This window comes from Martes martes (assembly GCF_963455335.1).
Source record: "Martes martes genome assembly, chromosome: 6".
Lineage (NCBI taxonomy): Eukaryota > Metazoa > Chordata > Mammalia > Carnivora > Mustelidae > Martes > Martes martes.
This window is the reverse complement of record NC_137893.1, coordinates 87,421,410-87,438,619: the sequence shown is the minus strand read 5'-3', so window position 1 is coordinate 87,438,619 and position 17,210 is coordinate 87,421,410. Positions and strand designations below refer to the sequence as shown.

Below are 17,210 nucleotides of genomic sequence, written 5' to 3'. Positions count from 1 at the left end.
TGAAAGGCTTATTTTGCTTGTGGAATTACTTCATCAAATTTTGGTTAACATTTCCAGTAGTAAGATGAAATATACAATCAGTGCACAAGTGCAGAGAATACTTCCTTAGCAGGAAGGAGGGCCAAAAGGGAAGAAAAGAAGAGTAAGGGGAGACATACAAATAAGAGGCCTGGACACTGCAAATTTGACACTGTCTATGGAGCTCCCACGTCTGTCTACAAAGATCACAATTTCGACATTATAAACACAACCTAGAACCTAAGAAATGTGAAAATTCAAAAATCCCTTTTTAGTATTTTTACAAATTTATTTTAAAAAATAACAATTGCAATGACATCAATGATCGATCATCTGTATTCCCCCTACTGCTGGGAGAAAACCTATATTGTTGAGTCCCAAAGGAAAATCAAGACATTATCATCAGGCACCCAACAGCCAGAAAAAGCTCTGTTGGTCCAGTGGTATAGACACTGACATATGTTCAAAGTACCAGTGCAATTAAAATATATACATTTACAATTATCTTGCCAAAAAGAGCACTCAAGAAGTGCAGTAACTATGCATTAAACCAATTATTCACTCATCCATTCACTCTCTGCGTCTATGAAGTCATCACTACAGTCACAAGGACAAATAAAAGAACTAGTAACAAAAAAAACCCAAACCTCAAACCCCCCACTTTGTGGGTTATTATGATGTGTTAAAATGGCCACAACAAAAGGGCCATGAGCTATCTGAAATGCAGTGACAAAATGACAACTGAAGCATTACTTTCAACAAAACACAACTCAAACTTGTGGAAAAAAAATTCTGCAACAATATGAGGTTGATACTACTATGTACAAACTTACAGACACAAATAAATAGCATTTTAGAACTGCTGTTGACTTAGATCTGAGGACTGACTTTCTGATCTCTGTATCTTAAAGACTCCTAAACAAACCAAGGGTAGAAACTCATTGTTTTTAGTGAACTATCATCTGAAAATCTTGGGGCTTACTGAATAAAATCAACATCTGAAACTTAAGTCAAGAGCCAGAAGTTTCTGGTGAGCCTATCAAAGGATTTGGTCTTTCCTGACATCTGAAAGCCGGGACAGATGACTATACATACCAGGGACTAGAAAGAGATTTTACTTCCTGCTTTCTTTGCATAGCTGTTCCTCTTTTTCCATCATTCCAATTATTTCCCTTCGTGATGTTTTCTTCAGAGGGCTTATTTTCCCTCTTAATACAATTAGAGTAATAAAATCAAAGAAAGTGTCAATTCTTACTCTTGGTATTTAAATCAAAACCAAATGATCTTTAAAAGAATTGTTTTCCTTGTTTCTAGAGAAAGCAGCAACTCTTTTCTTAAATATCATCATAGTTTTCCCCAGGTTCAACATCTAGAAATAAAATTAGAAATAGAATAGAAAATTTCTGAGGCACAGTCCTTCTGGGAGCTGTACCCTAATTCTTGACCCTGCCAGCATTACCACTACCAGTTGGCAGCTTATCCCCAGAATGTGGATGCAATGTAAAAACCTTTCTGCTATACAAGGCCTGTGTAGAAAAGGGGAAACATGGAAACTGGCACCAAAGAATCAGCCGCCAGAGGAAGAAAGAGAATGTTCACTCTCTGGGGTCAGCACAAAACAAAGTGCTGCAGGAGTGAAGCCAACATTCCCCTTAAACTCGACTAGGTAAGCTGGAATATATCCAGGGGAGTGTGATTGAACAATGCTTTCCAGATAGAAACTGTCAAAGAGCAGTTCTCATTCTCCCTTTCCATGCTTGTTAAAAGGTTATAGTATATATAAATGTGAATTACTCTTTTCACCTTAATGATCCATCCCTGGCATCCATCCACTGGAGAATCATGCTATGTGGCAACACATGGGTACATATATACTACTTTCTCTTCTGTTGGACTACAACACGTGTGAACCCTTTTCTTCCCCAAATGCTGTCATAAAGCCTGATTGAACATCTCTAGGGGCATCCGGGTTACTCATTCATTTGAGCACCCAACTCTTGATCTCAGCTCAGGTCTTGATCTCAGGGATGGGAGTTCAAGCCCTGCATTGGACTCCATGCTGGGTGTGGAGCCTACTTTAAAAAAAAAAAAAAAGAAAAAAAAAGTCCTGTTTGGCTCTCTAGGAGTTACTACAAATGTCCTCAGCACTTCAGCACAGAAGTTGTATGGTTTTGTTCTCTACTTAGGAAAGGCAGTTTCAAGGTCCAATACCCTCTAAATTGTCTTATAAGTAGCAGAAGCAAAAACTATGGTCCAGATCATCTATCAGCAGACAGACAAAAAGACCACAACTTGCCAAAGCTTTAAAAAAAAAAAAAAAGAGAGATTCAGGAATTTATACTTTTAGTGCTTAAGTCTTTTGTTATTCTATCCCCAGAGTTAGCTTTTCTTGGTTGGAGTCCAAAAATACCAACTTATCATCTGGTAGACAGAGATTCCTATTATTACCACAGATTAATGAATGTATCTCAGACAATTTATTGTTTCCATGTCATGAGATGGAACTTCCTTGCCTGGAAGCCACCTCTGAATACAAAGTGTCCAGTGAGTCAGCATGAGATCCCCCATCAGAGGGATGGATGCTGCTTAGATTCCATGGGAAGGAGTGGGCATCGGCTTCCCTGATTTCAGTCTTGGTTGAGAAGGTTGTTCTCCCTTGCTAAGATGGCTGGCTGGCTTCAGAAGCCAATGTAAGTGCTGTGTGTGCACTTATGTGCACAGGTCCCTTGCATCATCCTAATCCACAAAATGTCAACGTCATCAACAGTCTGAAATAGGTCCTGTCTGAAAGGGCGAGACAAAGGCTTGCGACTTCAATTTGCCAGACATTGCTGCAATTATAATACTGAGCCACTTATTAAAAACTAAGTGGTTTGTCCTGTAGAAAAGGGCAGCACGGAATCATCAGTGTCCCATTGGAAGAGGTGATCAATTTCCTGGAACAGTGGGAAACAATGGCGAGGAACATGACCTTGATCAGCTCTATCACAAGACCTGGGGTTAGGACACTCGGATGATCTGTGTCATTGCTTCTTCATCTGCTTGGTTTGGATCCTAGAGACAAAGGGTAATAGTGATTAAAATCCTTTGCGAAAATAATATGGAACTCAAGGCTCTCACTTCTCATCACCAAGGGGAATACACAGAATTTTGCTAAGTAAACCAAAGGCCATGAATGCATCTAAGTTTACCTACATGGATTAAAATGCAGCTTCGTAAGGAAAGAAGAGATAACAAACCTCTATGTAAAAGGACTGTTAAGTCTGGCCTGGCATTCCACTTCTAAACACTCCAGAGTTGACACTGTATCTCTTTCCTATGAGAACCTGTGTTGTGTTTTACCTTTCAAGTTTAAGGGTCTTTAAGTGGCCAAGAGAAACTATGTCATGTTGTATTTTTGTGCCATGATTTTCTGATCATCATATTTAAATACTAAGCACTTAGCAGGGCTGGAAAGGACACTGACATTTGTGTTAATGCACTCATTTAGTAGATAAACCTGAAGCCTGGATGGATAAAGTGATTTGCCTGGACTAGAGTAAGAAAGTTAGTCAGCAGCCCAACCAAGAACTAATGCCCAAATCTCTTGGCTCTCATTTCACTATTTCTTAACTATTTCCCTTTTCTTTTCACTAAATTCTGCCTGCCCCCTCTCACTTAAAACCTGCAGTGTTAAGACAGGGATCAGTCCTTGGAAGCTTTTTGCAACACTCCACAATAACTGCCTTCAGTTCCTTCACACCAAAGCTCTGAAGCATCAACTGACGTGATCTAAGAAAAAGCTAAAAGATTTCTGGAGGTGGCAGGACTGCAGCAGGGTCTTGGAACAATGAGTAAGAATAATAACCAGCATTAACATAGCCCTCACCATGCACCAGATAATGTGCTAAGCAGTGCCCAATATGGCTTACTGTATGAAATCCCCACAATGGTCCTAAGAAGTATCAACAGCAGCCTACTTTACAGGTTAAAGAACTCAGGCCAAAGGAACCTGAGTAACTTGACTAAGATCCTACTGCTAGCACACAGAATCAGGAGTTCCTGGCATAATGCCCATAGATGGCACTCTATAGCCACACACTGCATGAACAATGAGAAAGGAGGGGCTCCCAGACTACAGGAAGGAATTAACAGCATTGAAAGAGGAGTCTGTGCTCCTGTGTGGAAATACTGAGGATTCCCAGCTGGACACTGAAAGAGGTGAGGAGGACAAGCTGCTTAGATGTCATACAGAAACAGTGTGGGATCTGATGCAGTAAAAAATAAAAACCAGCATGCATCCTTGAGCAGGGGACCAACATGGTTAAAAAAGCACTATCTTCTAAAGACCGATTTGGCGGTAATACAGGTAGGATGCAATGTCACACAGAATAAAGTAGCAGGAAATGGGAGGAACCATGAACTCAACACACATTTATCGAGTGCTTGTTCTGGATTGGGTATTATGCTAAGTCCAATCAATACAACGGAGAACAAAACAATCCTCTACTCTCTACACAGCTTACAGTCTAGTGAAGGAGACGTTGACTGAACAATGACACAAAACAAGTCAATTATGATGCTCAAAAGAAGAGGAAGATGTGAAAAAATAATGAGATTGAAGAGACCTACTTGGGCTCCAGCCTCAGATTTAAACCAAGACCTAAAAGATAAAAGACAGTCACGCTTTATAAATTAGCTATTTTCAAGACAAAGGTCCTATGGCTGGAGACAGATCAATGAAGAGTACAGCAAGAGCATAAAGACCATGAACAGGAGGAAATGAAGCCAGATGTAGGCAGGAGCTCGATCGCACCCATGCCTTTTTGGCCATGATAAGCCCTCTGGATTTTAGTCTAAGGGCAAGTGGGAAAGGGCAGGAGTGGAAGGGTTTAAGCAGGACAATGATGTGAGATGACACACATTTTAAGAAGACCACACAAAGATGTGAAGAATGGACTAGAGAAGCACAAGAATGGAAGAAAGGACACCAGTAGGCAGCTGTTACATGAACTGAAGCAGATAAAGGATTTCTTCAGGCTGATGGCAACTGGAAGGGAAAAGAAATGTTGTTGACTAATTCAGATTATTATTTTAGAGGTAAAAACAAGAGGACTTTTTCAAGAACTGGACGATTTAAGCTTCAGCAACTGGGTGGATGGACAAGTCATTTACTGAATGACTGGTTTAGGGATAAAAAATAGAATAAAAATCAAGAGTTTTCTTTTGGATATATTGACTCAGAAATGCTGGTAAGTACAATCAGTGGAATCAGAGGTAAGAACCACTGAAGTACAGCAGTTACAATAAGTTCCGGAATTGCAGCGGGTTTGAATTTCAGGTACACCATTTTATTAAGTATTTTACCTTGGGCAAACTACTCAATCTCTCTAAACCTCAGATTCAACTGTAAAATGCAAGTAAGAATTCTTACCTCATGGGGCTTGAGGCTGCTCTAAAGAGTCAATGAAAAAAAAGTTCTTACAAAAGTGCTTCATGTAATGGCTGGCACGTAGCAGTTAAGCGTTACCTGCTGATGATTGTGCTATTACACTAGGAGACAATAAACTTTTTCTTTTAACATCAAGAAAAATGAGAATTATAAGAAGGAATTACTAGGAGTAACTGGCAAATATGAGAAGGAAGAAAGGGCACTCGACTGAACACCTTTAGTACTTTAAGGCAAAAAGGAATCTGAGAGAGACAACACTGCATTCAACTTAGAGAATGTAGTTAGTCTCTGGTGTGAAAGTAAAAAGAGGACTCTGAATGCTCTTCCCAAGAAAATACAAGGCAAAAAGAGAAGAATGAAATGTATCCTCTACTTACCTGCATATGGGGACTATCCTTTTCCTTTGGAGAGAAAAACCGTCCACCTTCACCCCGCTTCCGAGCCATGGCGTGACGGTGCCGAGACTCGTGCAGGTATTTCTAAAACCAGAGAAATAAAGGTACTAGTCGGAAGCAGCAGAGTTATCACATGCACAGATTCTATTTTCTGAAGTTCAGGAGAGGTGTCATCAGAGCCGCCAGAGGCAATTATGACCTTGAATTATAGAGAGAGCTCTGGAGGAAACACTGGCAGCAGCTGACCATATATTAACTCTCATAAAGACATGAATGCTAAACGAATAATAAATAAAAAAGATTTCCCAAAGGTGTAGCAACAATCTCTATCTACCCTTTCCCATACACATCCTCTCCTTCACCTCATTAATAGACCAAATTTTAGTTGAGATGACTGCTCAGTAAAAAACACACAAAAACCAAAACCCTGCATTTCCCTGCCTTGTTTGTAGGCTTAAGTGTGGCCATGTAATTAAGTTACGGCTAATGAGATGTATGGAGCTTCTTCAAAGTTTCCTTGAGAAAGAGTGCCTTTCTTGTTCCCTTTCTACCTAGGCTGGAGCCCAAGCAATCATCCTGGACTATGACTGGCACACTAAAGCTATCAGAACAGTGAGACTGGAGAGAGCATCATGAGGACTGTGGAAATGGGCTACCAGCCCAGGCCAATTTCTCTCTGGATTTCTCTTGTGTAAGGGAAAAAATAAACTCTTTTAAGCCCCTGTTACTGTTTTGTTATGGTAGCTGTGGCCACAAAGAGCAATGACAAATGCTAACTTATATAAAGCTAATAGCTATTTACTTTCAATTGTTCGGCAGGTGCTCAAGGAAACAAACCATATAAAAGGTCATTTCAAAAGTAGAACCCTGCCCTTTCTCTTCCTTCTTTCAATGTTATACACACCCTTCTTTCCTTTGGGATTTTTCCTTCTGCCTCTAGTTTAGCCCGGGCTTGCCTCCTCTTTAATATACGGTGGTACTGTTTGGCGTTCACATAGAGAGGCTCTTCTTCGAGCATCTCTGCCCCAGGGAGAGGGATTCTTTGGATAGCAGGTACTGAGCCAGCACCGGGCACCATCTACACAAAAAGAAAACCACAGCTTATTAAATAGTGGCACGCAGTATGGACACAGGGAACTGCTTCTCAGTCCTGTTACATTATTTTTTCTAAATGCTATGAAGAGTAGCTTTTATAGAGCACATAGTTAAATACAGATTCCTGGAGAACATTTACACTCAAGGTCTGCATTTTAAATCAAAATTCCAGAGGATTGTCATAGGGAACCCAGGAGCTACAATGTCTACCTATGACTCCATTTCTAGAAAAATCTGCTGCCATCTAATGGTCAGGAACAGTAATCATAGACAATGAAATAGTACAGGGGTAGGTTGACCAAAATGTCTACAGTTACGTAATTAGCTACTTAACTTATTAAATAATTTTAAACCTAATTTTTCTAAGCACACTGAAACTAAAAACACTCTACTAAGTATATGAGGAAACCAGTAACAGGTTTCCATGCACCATTCCCTTCCCAACTAAAAAACTTTGAATTGGATGTGTTGTTTCTTCTGGTAGCTTCCTCCACCTGTGTGTACAGGCTTCTACTACTTGTTCTTAATTTACCCATTTTAGGTATTGTGTCCTGCCATCCATTTTGGACAGGAGGACTTAGCCTCCACTTACCCCACTACTCATCTCTTCCTCCCTATCTTCTCAATGTATTCATAGCATACATGTTTTGGTTTCTTTACTGACTGCAATCTGAATTTGAGCTTACTTTTTATTTCATTCGCTGTGGGCAATATATTGCCCACTTCCCAAAGATTAGTAGCCTGTGCCTTCATTATTTGAATTCTGAATATGATTACTCAAAAGTAGACATTTCTACTATCTGTTTATCCTCTGCTCTATCTCTAGCACCTAGAATAGTCCCCAACACATAACAGGGGCTCAGAATGAATTATAATGCATTGTAATGTTTCTTGTAGAAGTAGATCTCTGTAAATGCCTTAAGGATCAATTCAACCCCAAGGGGCCAACATTATCAACAAGCTTTATGAAAGACATCAAATTACAAGTCCAAAAAAATTGACAAAGAGATATATGGAAAGATAAATGACAGAAACGGTGAGGTGAAGAATCCGTTTTCTTACCATGACCATCCCTCCTGAATTGACCACATTGCCTGCCACTGGTAGTGTCACAGTGACAGTCCCTTGCCCACTGCTGGTTGTGTTGGTATTGGCTCCTGTCTGAACGATCTGTGCTCCTGCCAAGCTGGCTGCTGGGATGGTGATCATGCCTGAAACAGGGACTGTAACTTTAAGAAAATAAAACATAAAACAAACAAAAAACAGGTACACAGAAAGAAGGGAACACAGTTAGTCCCTCTTCTATCTGGCACACGCTTATTTACCCTGGAAAAACATACTAAACAGCACAAAGGGAGAAGCACTCTCCTACTCTCTGCGTGGTTTGCTACATGTAAGCCAAGTGATCACTATCTTTGATATTCTAGTCACTGTCTGGATTCCAGTTCTGATAAAATTATCCTTCTAGTGGATACTTCCCTAGGTATTCCAGTTCAATAGCTGGTGAGAAAGTTTGGAGGCCTCCTCTTCTAGAGGTCTGTGTGACTTCAGCTATACCACTGTTTTTGTACATATGAATAATCTGTTTAGGATGGAGATTTTACAAATTTATAATTTGTTTATCCTAAACAGACAATGACTCAACCTGCTAAACCAAGCACTCCATGCCCCAAACTATCATCAGCACCACTTATGGATTTGCTCACCATTTTCTGTTTGAGCCCTGGGCTCAATCTTGTTCAGGCTTTCTCCTGAATCACAGGAGAGCACACCTACCGCACTCACTGGAGCTTGTATACTGCTAAATTTTAATCACAAGTCAAAGGTTTTTTGTTTTTTATTTGTTTTTTTTTGTTTGTTTGTTTTTTTGGAGACAGCATGCATGGGTGTGAGTGGGGGCAGGCAGAGAGAGAGGGAAAGAGAGAATCCTAAGCAGGCTCCATGCCTAGCATGGAGCCAACTTGGGGCTTGATCTCACAACCCTGAGATCATGAGCTGAGCTGAAATCAAGGAGGCTTAACTGACTTGATTTGATCCACCCAGGTACCCCCTCACAAGTCAAACTTTTGCTCACAGACTCAGATGTCTTTTCCAGATTTAATTATCTGACAGAGGCTTCCAAAAGCTCTCAGTTTGAGCCATCTCCTCTTCTCTGAAGTCCATTCTCCTCCCAAGTCAAACAGATTTCATCATTCCTATGTTTATGTACTATGTATTCCTAGAACATACCTCTATAAAGCCTCGGCACTGCATTTCTTTGGTCACATATGTGTCTCCCTTAATAGATTAGAGGTTCTCTGAGAAGAAAATTCTTAGTGAAGTGCTGCATACATAGTGGGCATATAATAAGTCTTTTGGGAAAAAACTAATAATAAAGTAGACCAGAAAAAAGAAAAAAAAACAAAACCCTGTAGGTAGCAACAACACTAAATGCTAACTTGACTTCTCATCTGTTTCTTCCATTACCAATAACGAAACTGTATTTCCAATCTTCTATTTAGAAACATTTTTTCCCCCAAAGAGGTTCAAGCTTCTATAATTCCTAGGGACAGTCTTTTAACAACCACTGTAGGATTGCCTACAAATGTTACCTACACTTGTATGAATGATAAGAAAACAACAATGGAGATTTAGAAAAAATTTTGTTATTCAAACATATGTTGTGTGTGGGGCACCTAGGTGGCTCAGTGGGTTAAAGCCTCCACCTTCGGCTCAGGTCATGATCCCAGGGTCCTGCTCAGCAGGGAGCCTGCCTCCCCCCTCTCTCTCTGCTTGCCTCTCTGCCTACTTGTGATCTCCGTCTGTCAAATAAATAAAATCTTAAAAAAAAAAAAAAGTATGTTGTGTGGAGGTCACAAAATTTGTGGAGCAGTCATTTACTCAAAGAATAAAAAAGATGCCCCCCAAAGACCTACAGAAATGCACAGGCACACTTACCTTGCTGTAGAATGGTGCCATCTGCATTCACTGGCTGATAGACAATGGTTTGCCCTTCGGCGGTCTGTGCCACTTGCTGTCCCTGGACAGCAATCTGCTGCTGGGTCTGAAGTACAGAAATCATGACAATTTAATAGATTCCAAAGCTACCACAAAGGACCATTCTTTTTAAGAAAAGAAAATAACATTTTCTATGAGTTTCCTCCCCACTTCTATACCCGTGAAATGTTTGGCTCAGCTGTCTGACCCTTCCCAATCAGTTATGCTCTTGGGTTAAGAGAGATAATGGGAATTACCTGGGTCTGGCCAGCAGTGACTGCTGTCTGGGGCTGCTGAATGATGATCTGCTGGGTCTGGCCCTGCTGGCCCTGTACCTGCACAGCCTGTCCACCCTGGATCTGAATCTGTCCAGGTGGGACCAACTGTATCTGTGCAAGAGAACACAGAAAAGTTAGTACCCTGCTGGCACTGGTTTCTTACAGTCCTGGAGTATTAGGTACCCAAGTTCCTCTAGAAAGCAAGAAAGGCTCTGAAGAGGAAAAAAAGAATCTTGTTCTGCTCTTTATTATAAATTAGGTGTAAGTTGTTTTCCATTCATGAAACAATGGGGGAACTTTGGCTGCTGTCTAGATATAGGATGATTTTAAGGAATCAAAGTCAGTTTTCAAAAAGATGATATATAACCATGCCTGCCTGGTTATATATATTTTAAAAACATATTCATTAAAAACATGTTGTGAAGTATTTTTCATAGATAAAAGAATATTATATATATATTCAAAATAATTCTTGAAGAGAGTAAGGGAATACAGGTGCAACTAGAAGACTGATTATTATTATTATTTTTTAAAGATTTTATTTATTTGACAGAGAGAGATCACAAGTAAGCAGAGAGAGAGAGACGGGGGGAAGCAGGCTCCCTGCTGAGCAGAGAGCCAGATGAGGGACTCATCCCAGAACCCTAAGATCATGACCTGAGCCGAAGGCAGCAGCTTAACCCACTAAGCCACCCAGGTGCCCAGACTGATTATGTTTTGATAAATGTTGAAGCTGGGTGGTAGAGATTCATCATACCATTCCCTCTGTTCTTGTCTATCTAATGCTCCCTATAATAAAATCTTGAAAAAAAAAGTTATTCCATAAATATGTATATACAAAAGCTTTAAACATACAGAAAAATTGAGACTATCATATTAGAAACCCATGCAGTCACCACTCAGATTTCACAAATTAACTGCCGTATTTGCTTCATTTAACATTCCCTTCCCATCTAAAAATTATTCACTGTATTAAAATGTGATCATCCTCACAGAGCATTTTACACATGTCTACCCATAAAAACCTATCTATAGGTTTTAGTTTAGAAGTTTCCCATAAATAATACATTCTATCTTTTTGCAAGTTTGATCTGAGTGTTATTTCAACAGACTAGAGTGTTTTCCCCCTTTATTCTGTTACTGTAATGTATTACATTGATCAATTTTACTATGTGGAAGCATCTTTGAACTGGGAATATATCCCATTTGATCATAGTGTGTAATTTTTAATATGCTCTGGATTTGGGTTTGCTAGTATTTTAAGGGGGGGACTCTTGCATCAATGAGCTGAAGACAGACACTTAACTGACTAATCTACCCAGGTGCCCCACTGATTTTTTTTTTTTTTTAAAGTAGGCCCCACAACCATCATGGAGCCCAGTGTAGCTTCACCTCACAACCCTGAGATCAAGACCTGAGCTGAGATCAAGAGTTGGATGCTTAACAGACTGAGTTGCCCAAGTGCCCCTATGTTTATTTTCTATTAGCACTCCGAATATATCAGTCACTGCCTTCTGGCCTCCAAAATTTCTGATGAGAAATCTGCTAACAATCTTACTCAGGATCCCCTGTAAATCACTTTTCTCTTGGTGCTTTCAAGATTCTCTATTTGTGGCTTCCAAAAGTTTAATGGTTATGTGTCTTGCTGTGGGTCTCTGAGTTCACCTTCATGTCTTTCAACAGATTTGGGAAATTTTCAGCCATTTCTTCAAATATTCTCTCTGCACTTTTCTGAGACTCCCACAATGCATGTGTTGGCACACTCGATAGTGGACTCACAGTTCACTTCTTTCCAATGTTTTTTTTTTTTCTGTTCCTCAGATCCAATCACTTCCACTGCCTTACCTTCATCAATTCTTTCTTCTATCTGTTCAAATTTGCTCTGAATCTTTCTAGTCAATTTTTCATTTTCATTATCGTACTTATCAGTGCCGCAATTTCTTTTCAAGTTTTCTATCTCTTTATAGGTTTTTCCATTTTGTTCATACATTGCTTCCCTGACTTTTCCAACATCTTCTTGTAGTTCTTTAGGATATTTTTAAAATGTTTGTCTTATAGTAAATCTATTTTTTAAAAGGACAGTTTCTAGATTAATTTCTTCCTCTGAATGGGCCACACTTTCCTGTTTCTTTGTAGGCCTTATGACTTTTGTTGGAAACTGCATATTAAGTCAAATAATGTAGTAGCTGTGGAAATCAAATTATTTCCCTTCCCTGGGATTTGCGGTTATTGTTTTGATTGCTGTAGGCAGTCTCTGTGCCAAAAAAATCAGCCTAAGGCATAAACCCAAGGCCTTTTCTGAGCCTGTGACTGTCCCCGAGTATGTGTAGTCCTTTTCTAATTTTTCCAAATATTCAACTTCTTTTGAGTGTCCTAGAGTCTAAAGTTAAGCTCTCAAAAAGGGGAAAAGAGAAAAATGAAGGGGGCAGGAAAGGGTGCTGGCTTTTAAAAAATTCCCTAGCGGTCACTTCAGCTAGAGGGAGAAGGACTTATACAACAGAGGGATAAGGTGTGACGACATAGGCTGCCTCCTCCTTTGTCTGCACCTCTGATCAGAAGTAGCAATCAGTGATCCCTGATTTTAGAGGATGGCATCTATTTTGTTCATCTTGGCTCCTATAAGCTTCCCAGAGGTTTCTTTAAGACCTGTGTGCAGCTACCTGCTAGGCTGCTGGGTAGCTGCTATTGCGCTAAGAACTCAAACTTACTGAAATTATCTTCACTATAAGTCTATGTCTCCCCCTATAAGTAAAAAGCTTTCAGCAGACTGGAGAGTTCCAAAATAGTTTGTATCAGATAGACACTGCCAGTGCGATTATTGCGTAGGGTCGGGAGAAAGATTCCTGGAATGTCCTGCTCTACCACCTTCCCAGAATCCTCTATCTAGGTCTTCTTAACTACTTTTTCCAAATACTTAGGTCATAGTTGGCACTGAGAAAGTAGTGGCAAATACATAAAGAAGTAAACATATTTATTTAGTTATCTGATTCTATTTCCTGAGTTTCAAACAGCAAGGGATACCTGCTATCAGTCATTTGGATTTCCTTTTCCATCTATTCATATTCTTTGTTCATTGTTATTTTCATATCAGTACATAACATTATGTATTTTGGACACAAACCAAATTATGTGTGTTGAAAGTATCCCCTGCTTATCTGTACCATGTCTTTTATTTATATTTTGATGTATATACATTTTTATTTTGAAGTAGTCACATAAATTTTGTTTTTATTTCTTTAAAAAACCCTTCTCTACTCCACAACATAAAGAATATTCTCCTGTAAATAAAATCTCACCGTTTCCAAGTATGTTTGTTTATGTTTATACTGTAAATCTACCAAGTATAGAGTATGAGATAGATACCATGTTTTCTTTTTCTAGGTCATTCTTATACCACTTCTTCACTGGTATTTTATACTATTTTTAATTATACATTAGCTTCCAATATTCCTGCATTTATTTCTTCACTGTCTACTTTGGTTCCACTATCCTTATTAAAAGCCAGGGACCTTAATTTAAAATTAAACACAAATTTAGTATGTATCTGAACATCTGTACCTTTTCTAAGGGGATACAGGTTTCAATGGAATTCTAAAATAGAGCATGCAATTCAAAAAAAGGTTAAGGAGTACTGTTCTAAAAGATATAGTTATTCAAAAAACACTAATGAGAAGCAATCTCTAATAAAAAGGGATTGAAACCTTAAGCATTTTAAGGGAAGCTAAGGAATCATACCTAGAGCTTTATATATGTTAACAGAAAAGAATTTCTCCAGAGTGGTTTGATTACTTAGAGTCCTACTTGGAGGGAAGGGAATGAAATAAATAACCCTTTCAAAGTCTCTTAAAGGCCAAAAAATTCCCCATAAAATCATAGAATTCAGAGCTGGAATGAATCCTAAACATCACCTGATATAAAATGCATTTCTGGAAGAGAACACTGACAATCAAATGACTTGGCCAGGATTAGAAATCCTGTTTAATGGCAGACCTGGGAATGAAGTCAGGTCACTGCATTCACAGTACACAGTTCCTAGCATTATACCATTTCTACTCAACAGTGGAGAGGAAGGCCTGGCAAGGAGGGGTTGGAGAGGAGGCAATGGGAAGGACAGAAATGAAACAGCAGTACAACACTGCGGCAAACACACACAAAAAATATATTTAAAGCCTCATACATTTATGCATAGAGCAATGTGGAAGCTATTTTTAATCCTAACTACAACTCTATCTTGGCAAAAATATGCCAACGGCCTTAAAAATGATCTTATCCTTTGCTCAAGCAATCCCTCCACTCCAAAGAAATTACTCTAAGAATTCAACTGGAAAATAAAGCAATCACACTCAAATACATTTATAGTGATCTTACCTATAGAAACACAAAAACAAAAATAAAGCAAAACAAACAAAAAATCCCAGAATACACTTTGCAAGGAAAGTATACATAAAATTACAAGGGTTTATATAAAAATTAATTTAGATTTATCAAGTAGTGTGATCATGGCTGGGTTTTCCAACTTCTATTAAATTCCTCCAGAATAACTAAATCATTGGGATCGTTTTAACTGTTAAAACAAAATACAGATACACTAGAAAGTTAATAGTTCTCCCTTGCCCCTGCCTCTATGCACATAAACATATATACCCACGAGTGTTTGGCTATTCATTACAGAAATCACATAGTATATAATTCTCTGCAAATTATTTTTCACTAAAAATACTTCAATATCTATTATCCCTCATCCTTTTTAATAAGGACAAAATGCTCCATATGTGAACACATAGAGTATGATGTATTCAACAATTTCTTTATCCTTACTGATGGAATGGACATATAGCTTACATTTTTTTTTCTAGTACAATGCTGCAATGTTTTTGCACATTTTTCCCTGTATGCGGGTGCTTTTCTTCTTACACAACAGATTCTCAGAAGTGGGGCAGAAAGAGCAAAGGTTAATGTTTATATATTTAATAGTGAGATGCCTTCGGAATTTGAAATTACCAATAATAATGTTTCCTTTTCTCTACATCTATTATAGCTTTGGACATAAACTCTTTTTAATTTTTACCACTCAATAAAAAAATCCCTCTAGTTTTTACAAATCTGACGCTACCGAGCTGCAGGTCTTATTTTACCTTTGTTTTCTGTTTCTGAATCAGTCTTTCCAGTGGATTTACCCAAGCACTTTACTGGTCTGTTTACAGAATCTGCCTTTATTTACCCTTTCTACATTTTTGTTAATTTTCTACTTCATTAATTTTAACCTACTTTTTTGCTCATTTTGTTCTTTCTTCCTTTCTCTAACTTTGTAATGGAAATACCATTCATTTTTCAGTTCTTTTAAAATAAAAGTATTGGGGTGCCTGCATAGCTCAGTCAGTTAGGTGTCTGCCTTCCGTTCAGGTCATGATCCCAGGGTCCAGGGACTGAGCCACATGTCAGGCTCCCTGCTCAGCAGGGAATCTGCTTCTCCCACTCCCTCAGCCTGCTGATCCCCTTGCTTATGCTCTGTTGGCAAATAAATAAAATCTTAGAAAAAAACAAGTATTTAAGGGTTACACATTTTGCTCTAAGTACAGCTTTAGGTGTGTGTGATGGGTTTGGACTGAAGCATTTTTTTTTTCATCACTTGCTAGATAATCCAAATTATAAATTACTTGGAAAAAAATGAAAGGAAATCTGAAAATGAAAATTTTGGACTTGTAGCTATTCTTTTAATACACTCAAGTGTACCAAAAAACTCCCAACTTTCAAGCTCCGACAAGTAAACAGACTACTTCAGAAGCCAGGGCATTATACGTGCTCTGTAACATCTTAAATCCCAATATAAAAACACCTAGCTAACTGACTGCATTCTGAAAGCCAAAAAAACAAGCCATGTTAGAAATGAAATGGCACGTCCAAAAGAATAGCTACAAGTCCAAAATTTTCATTTTCAGATTTCCTTTCATTTTTTTCCAAGTAATTTATAATTTGGATTATCTAGCAAGTAATGAAAAAATAACATTCCTGACCAAGAACAGTTAATTTCCAAGGCACACGATAAATTCCCTCAGTTGCCAGAAGTTCCAAAGATCAAACCAATGAATTACTTCTAATAAACTAGACTCTCATCTTTTTGTATTCTTTATATACTGATTCAAGATCATACCTAACATTTTAGTCCTTACCAGAGATGTCCCAATTTCTTTAATTCTTTTGTCACTGGTGGTACAAAAGTAGAAAATTGACTAATTTTGTGAATGTAGGGTGGCAAATGATTAAATGCCAAATCAATAGTCAAACAGTTTCTAACAAGCTCTTCTTTAAAACCTCTACTCTGTTACTCTGATATTCTGTCTGAACATTTTTTTGCATTGCTCACCTGCTGTAAACCCTGAGTCCCAGACACAGGTACTTGCATGATGGTTTGACCTTGTCCACCAGGGACAGCTTGGACCATGATGGGCTGGCCAGTTGATGTGATTAATTGGCCTCCACTGACCTGTACCATTAATGGCTGCCCCTGAACCTAGAAGGAAATAAGATAAGAACGATGAAATAACATAAGACACAAAATGGTTTTTACCAAAGATAATCACTGGAACTATTCTGCTGCCTTGGGAGAGGGGGAAAAGGTAGAAGAGACACTAAGGAAGTAAGTCTCAAGTCCCTGTCTTCAAGTTATCTTCTTTAAAAATGCTCTGTGACTAAACGCCAAGTTGAACACTTTAAGGTCAGATATAATGAAGTATATCCAGGGTCTTGAGGAAGTCTCAACAGATATAAGGCATTTGTCATCAAATACAGGCTAAATCCATGAGAAGCACTTAATCAAAACATCCAGACTATGTGCCTTTTGGGACTAACATTCAGGTATAGTTTCTAGTAAAGGCTGGAGAGGAGGCAATGAGAGGGAAGGCTGATGGTGGTGATGGTGGGTGAGTGCAAATTCTACATAACCTGGAAGAAATAAATCAAACCACCCAGCAATGACTCCAGAAGGATGGGTAGCAAGCAGCTCTGGAAGCTTATGCG

At 38.8% G+C, this 17,210-nt stretch overlaps 1 protein-coding gene across 12 annotated transcripts in view; it reads right to left on the bottom strand.

Annotated features, from left to right (window-relative positions):
- Positions 1 to 300: 300 nt before the first annotated feature.
- Positions 301 to 17,210, bottom strand: part of NFYA (nuclear transcription factor Y subunit alpha) — a 28,142-nt gene continuing 11,232 nt past the window's right edge. For 7 of the 12 annotated variants that reach the window (XM_080806726.1, XM_080806724.1, XM_080806725.1 and 4 more), the window contains 7 exons: positions 16,558 to 16,704; positions 10,173 to 10,304; positions 9,877 to 9,982; positions 8,002 to 8,150; positions 6,749 to 6,922; positions 5,827 to 5,928; positions 301 to 3,072 (listed from right to left, as the gene is read on the bottom strand). In XM_080806726.1, coding sequence (XP_080662852.1) covers positions 3,019 to 3,072; positions 5,827 to 5,928; positions 6,749 to 6,922; positions 8,002 to 8,150; positions 9,877 to 9,982; positions 10,173 to 10,304; positions 16,558 to 16,686 — 846 coding nt within the window. In that variant the 5' untranslated portion in view covers positions 16,687 to 16,704 and the 3' untranslated portion in view covers positions 301 to 3,018. Of the gene's footprint in view, positions 3,073 to 5,826; positions 5,929 to 6,748; positions 6,923 to 8,001; positions 8,169 to 9,876; positions 9,983 to 10,172; positions 10,305 to 16,557; positions 16,705 to 17,210 lie in introns of all 12 variants that reach the window. The other 5 variants (XM_080806733.1, XM_080806734.1, XM_080806727.1 and 2 more) reach the window with 1 other exon arrangement.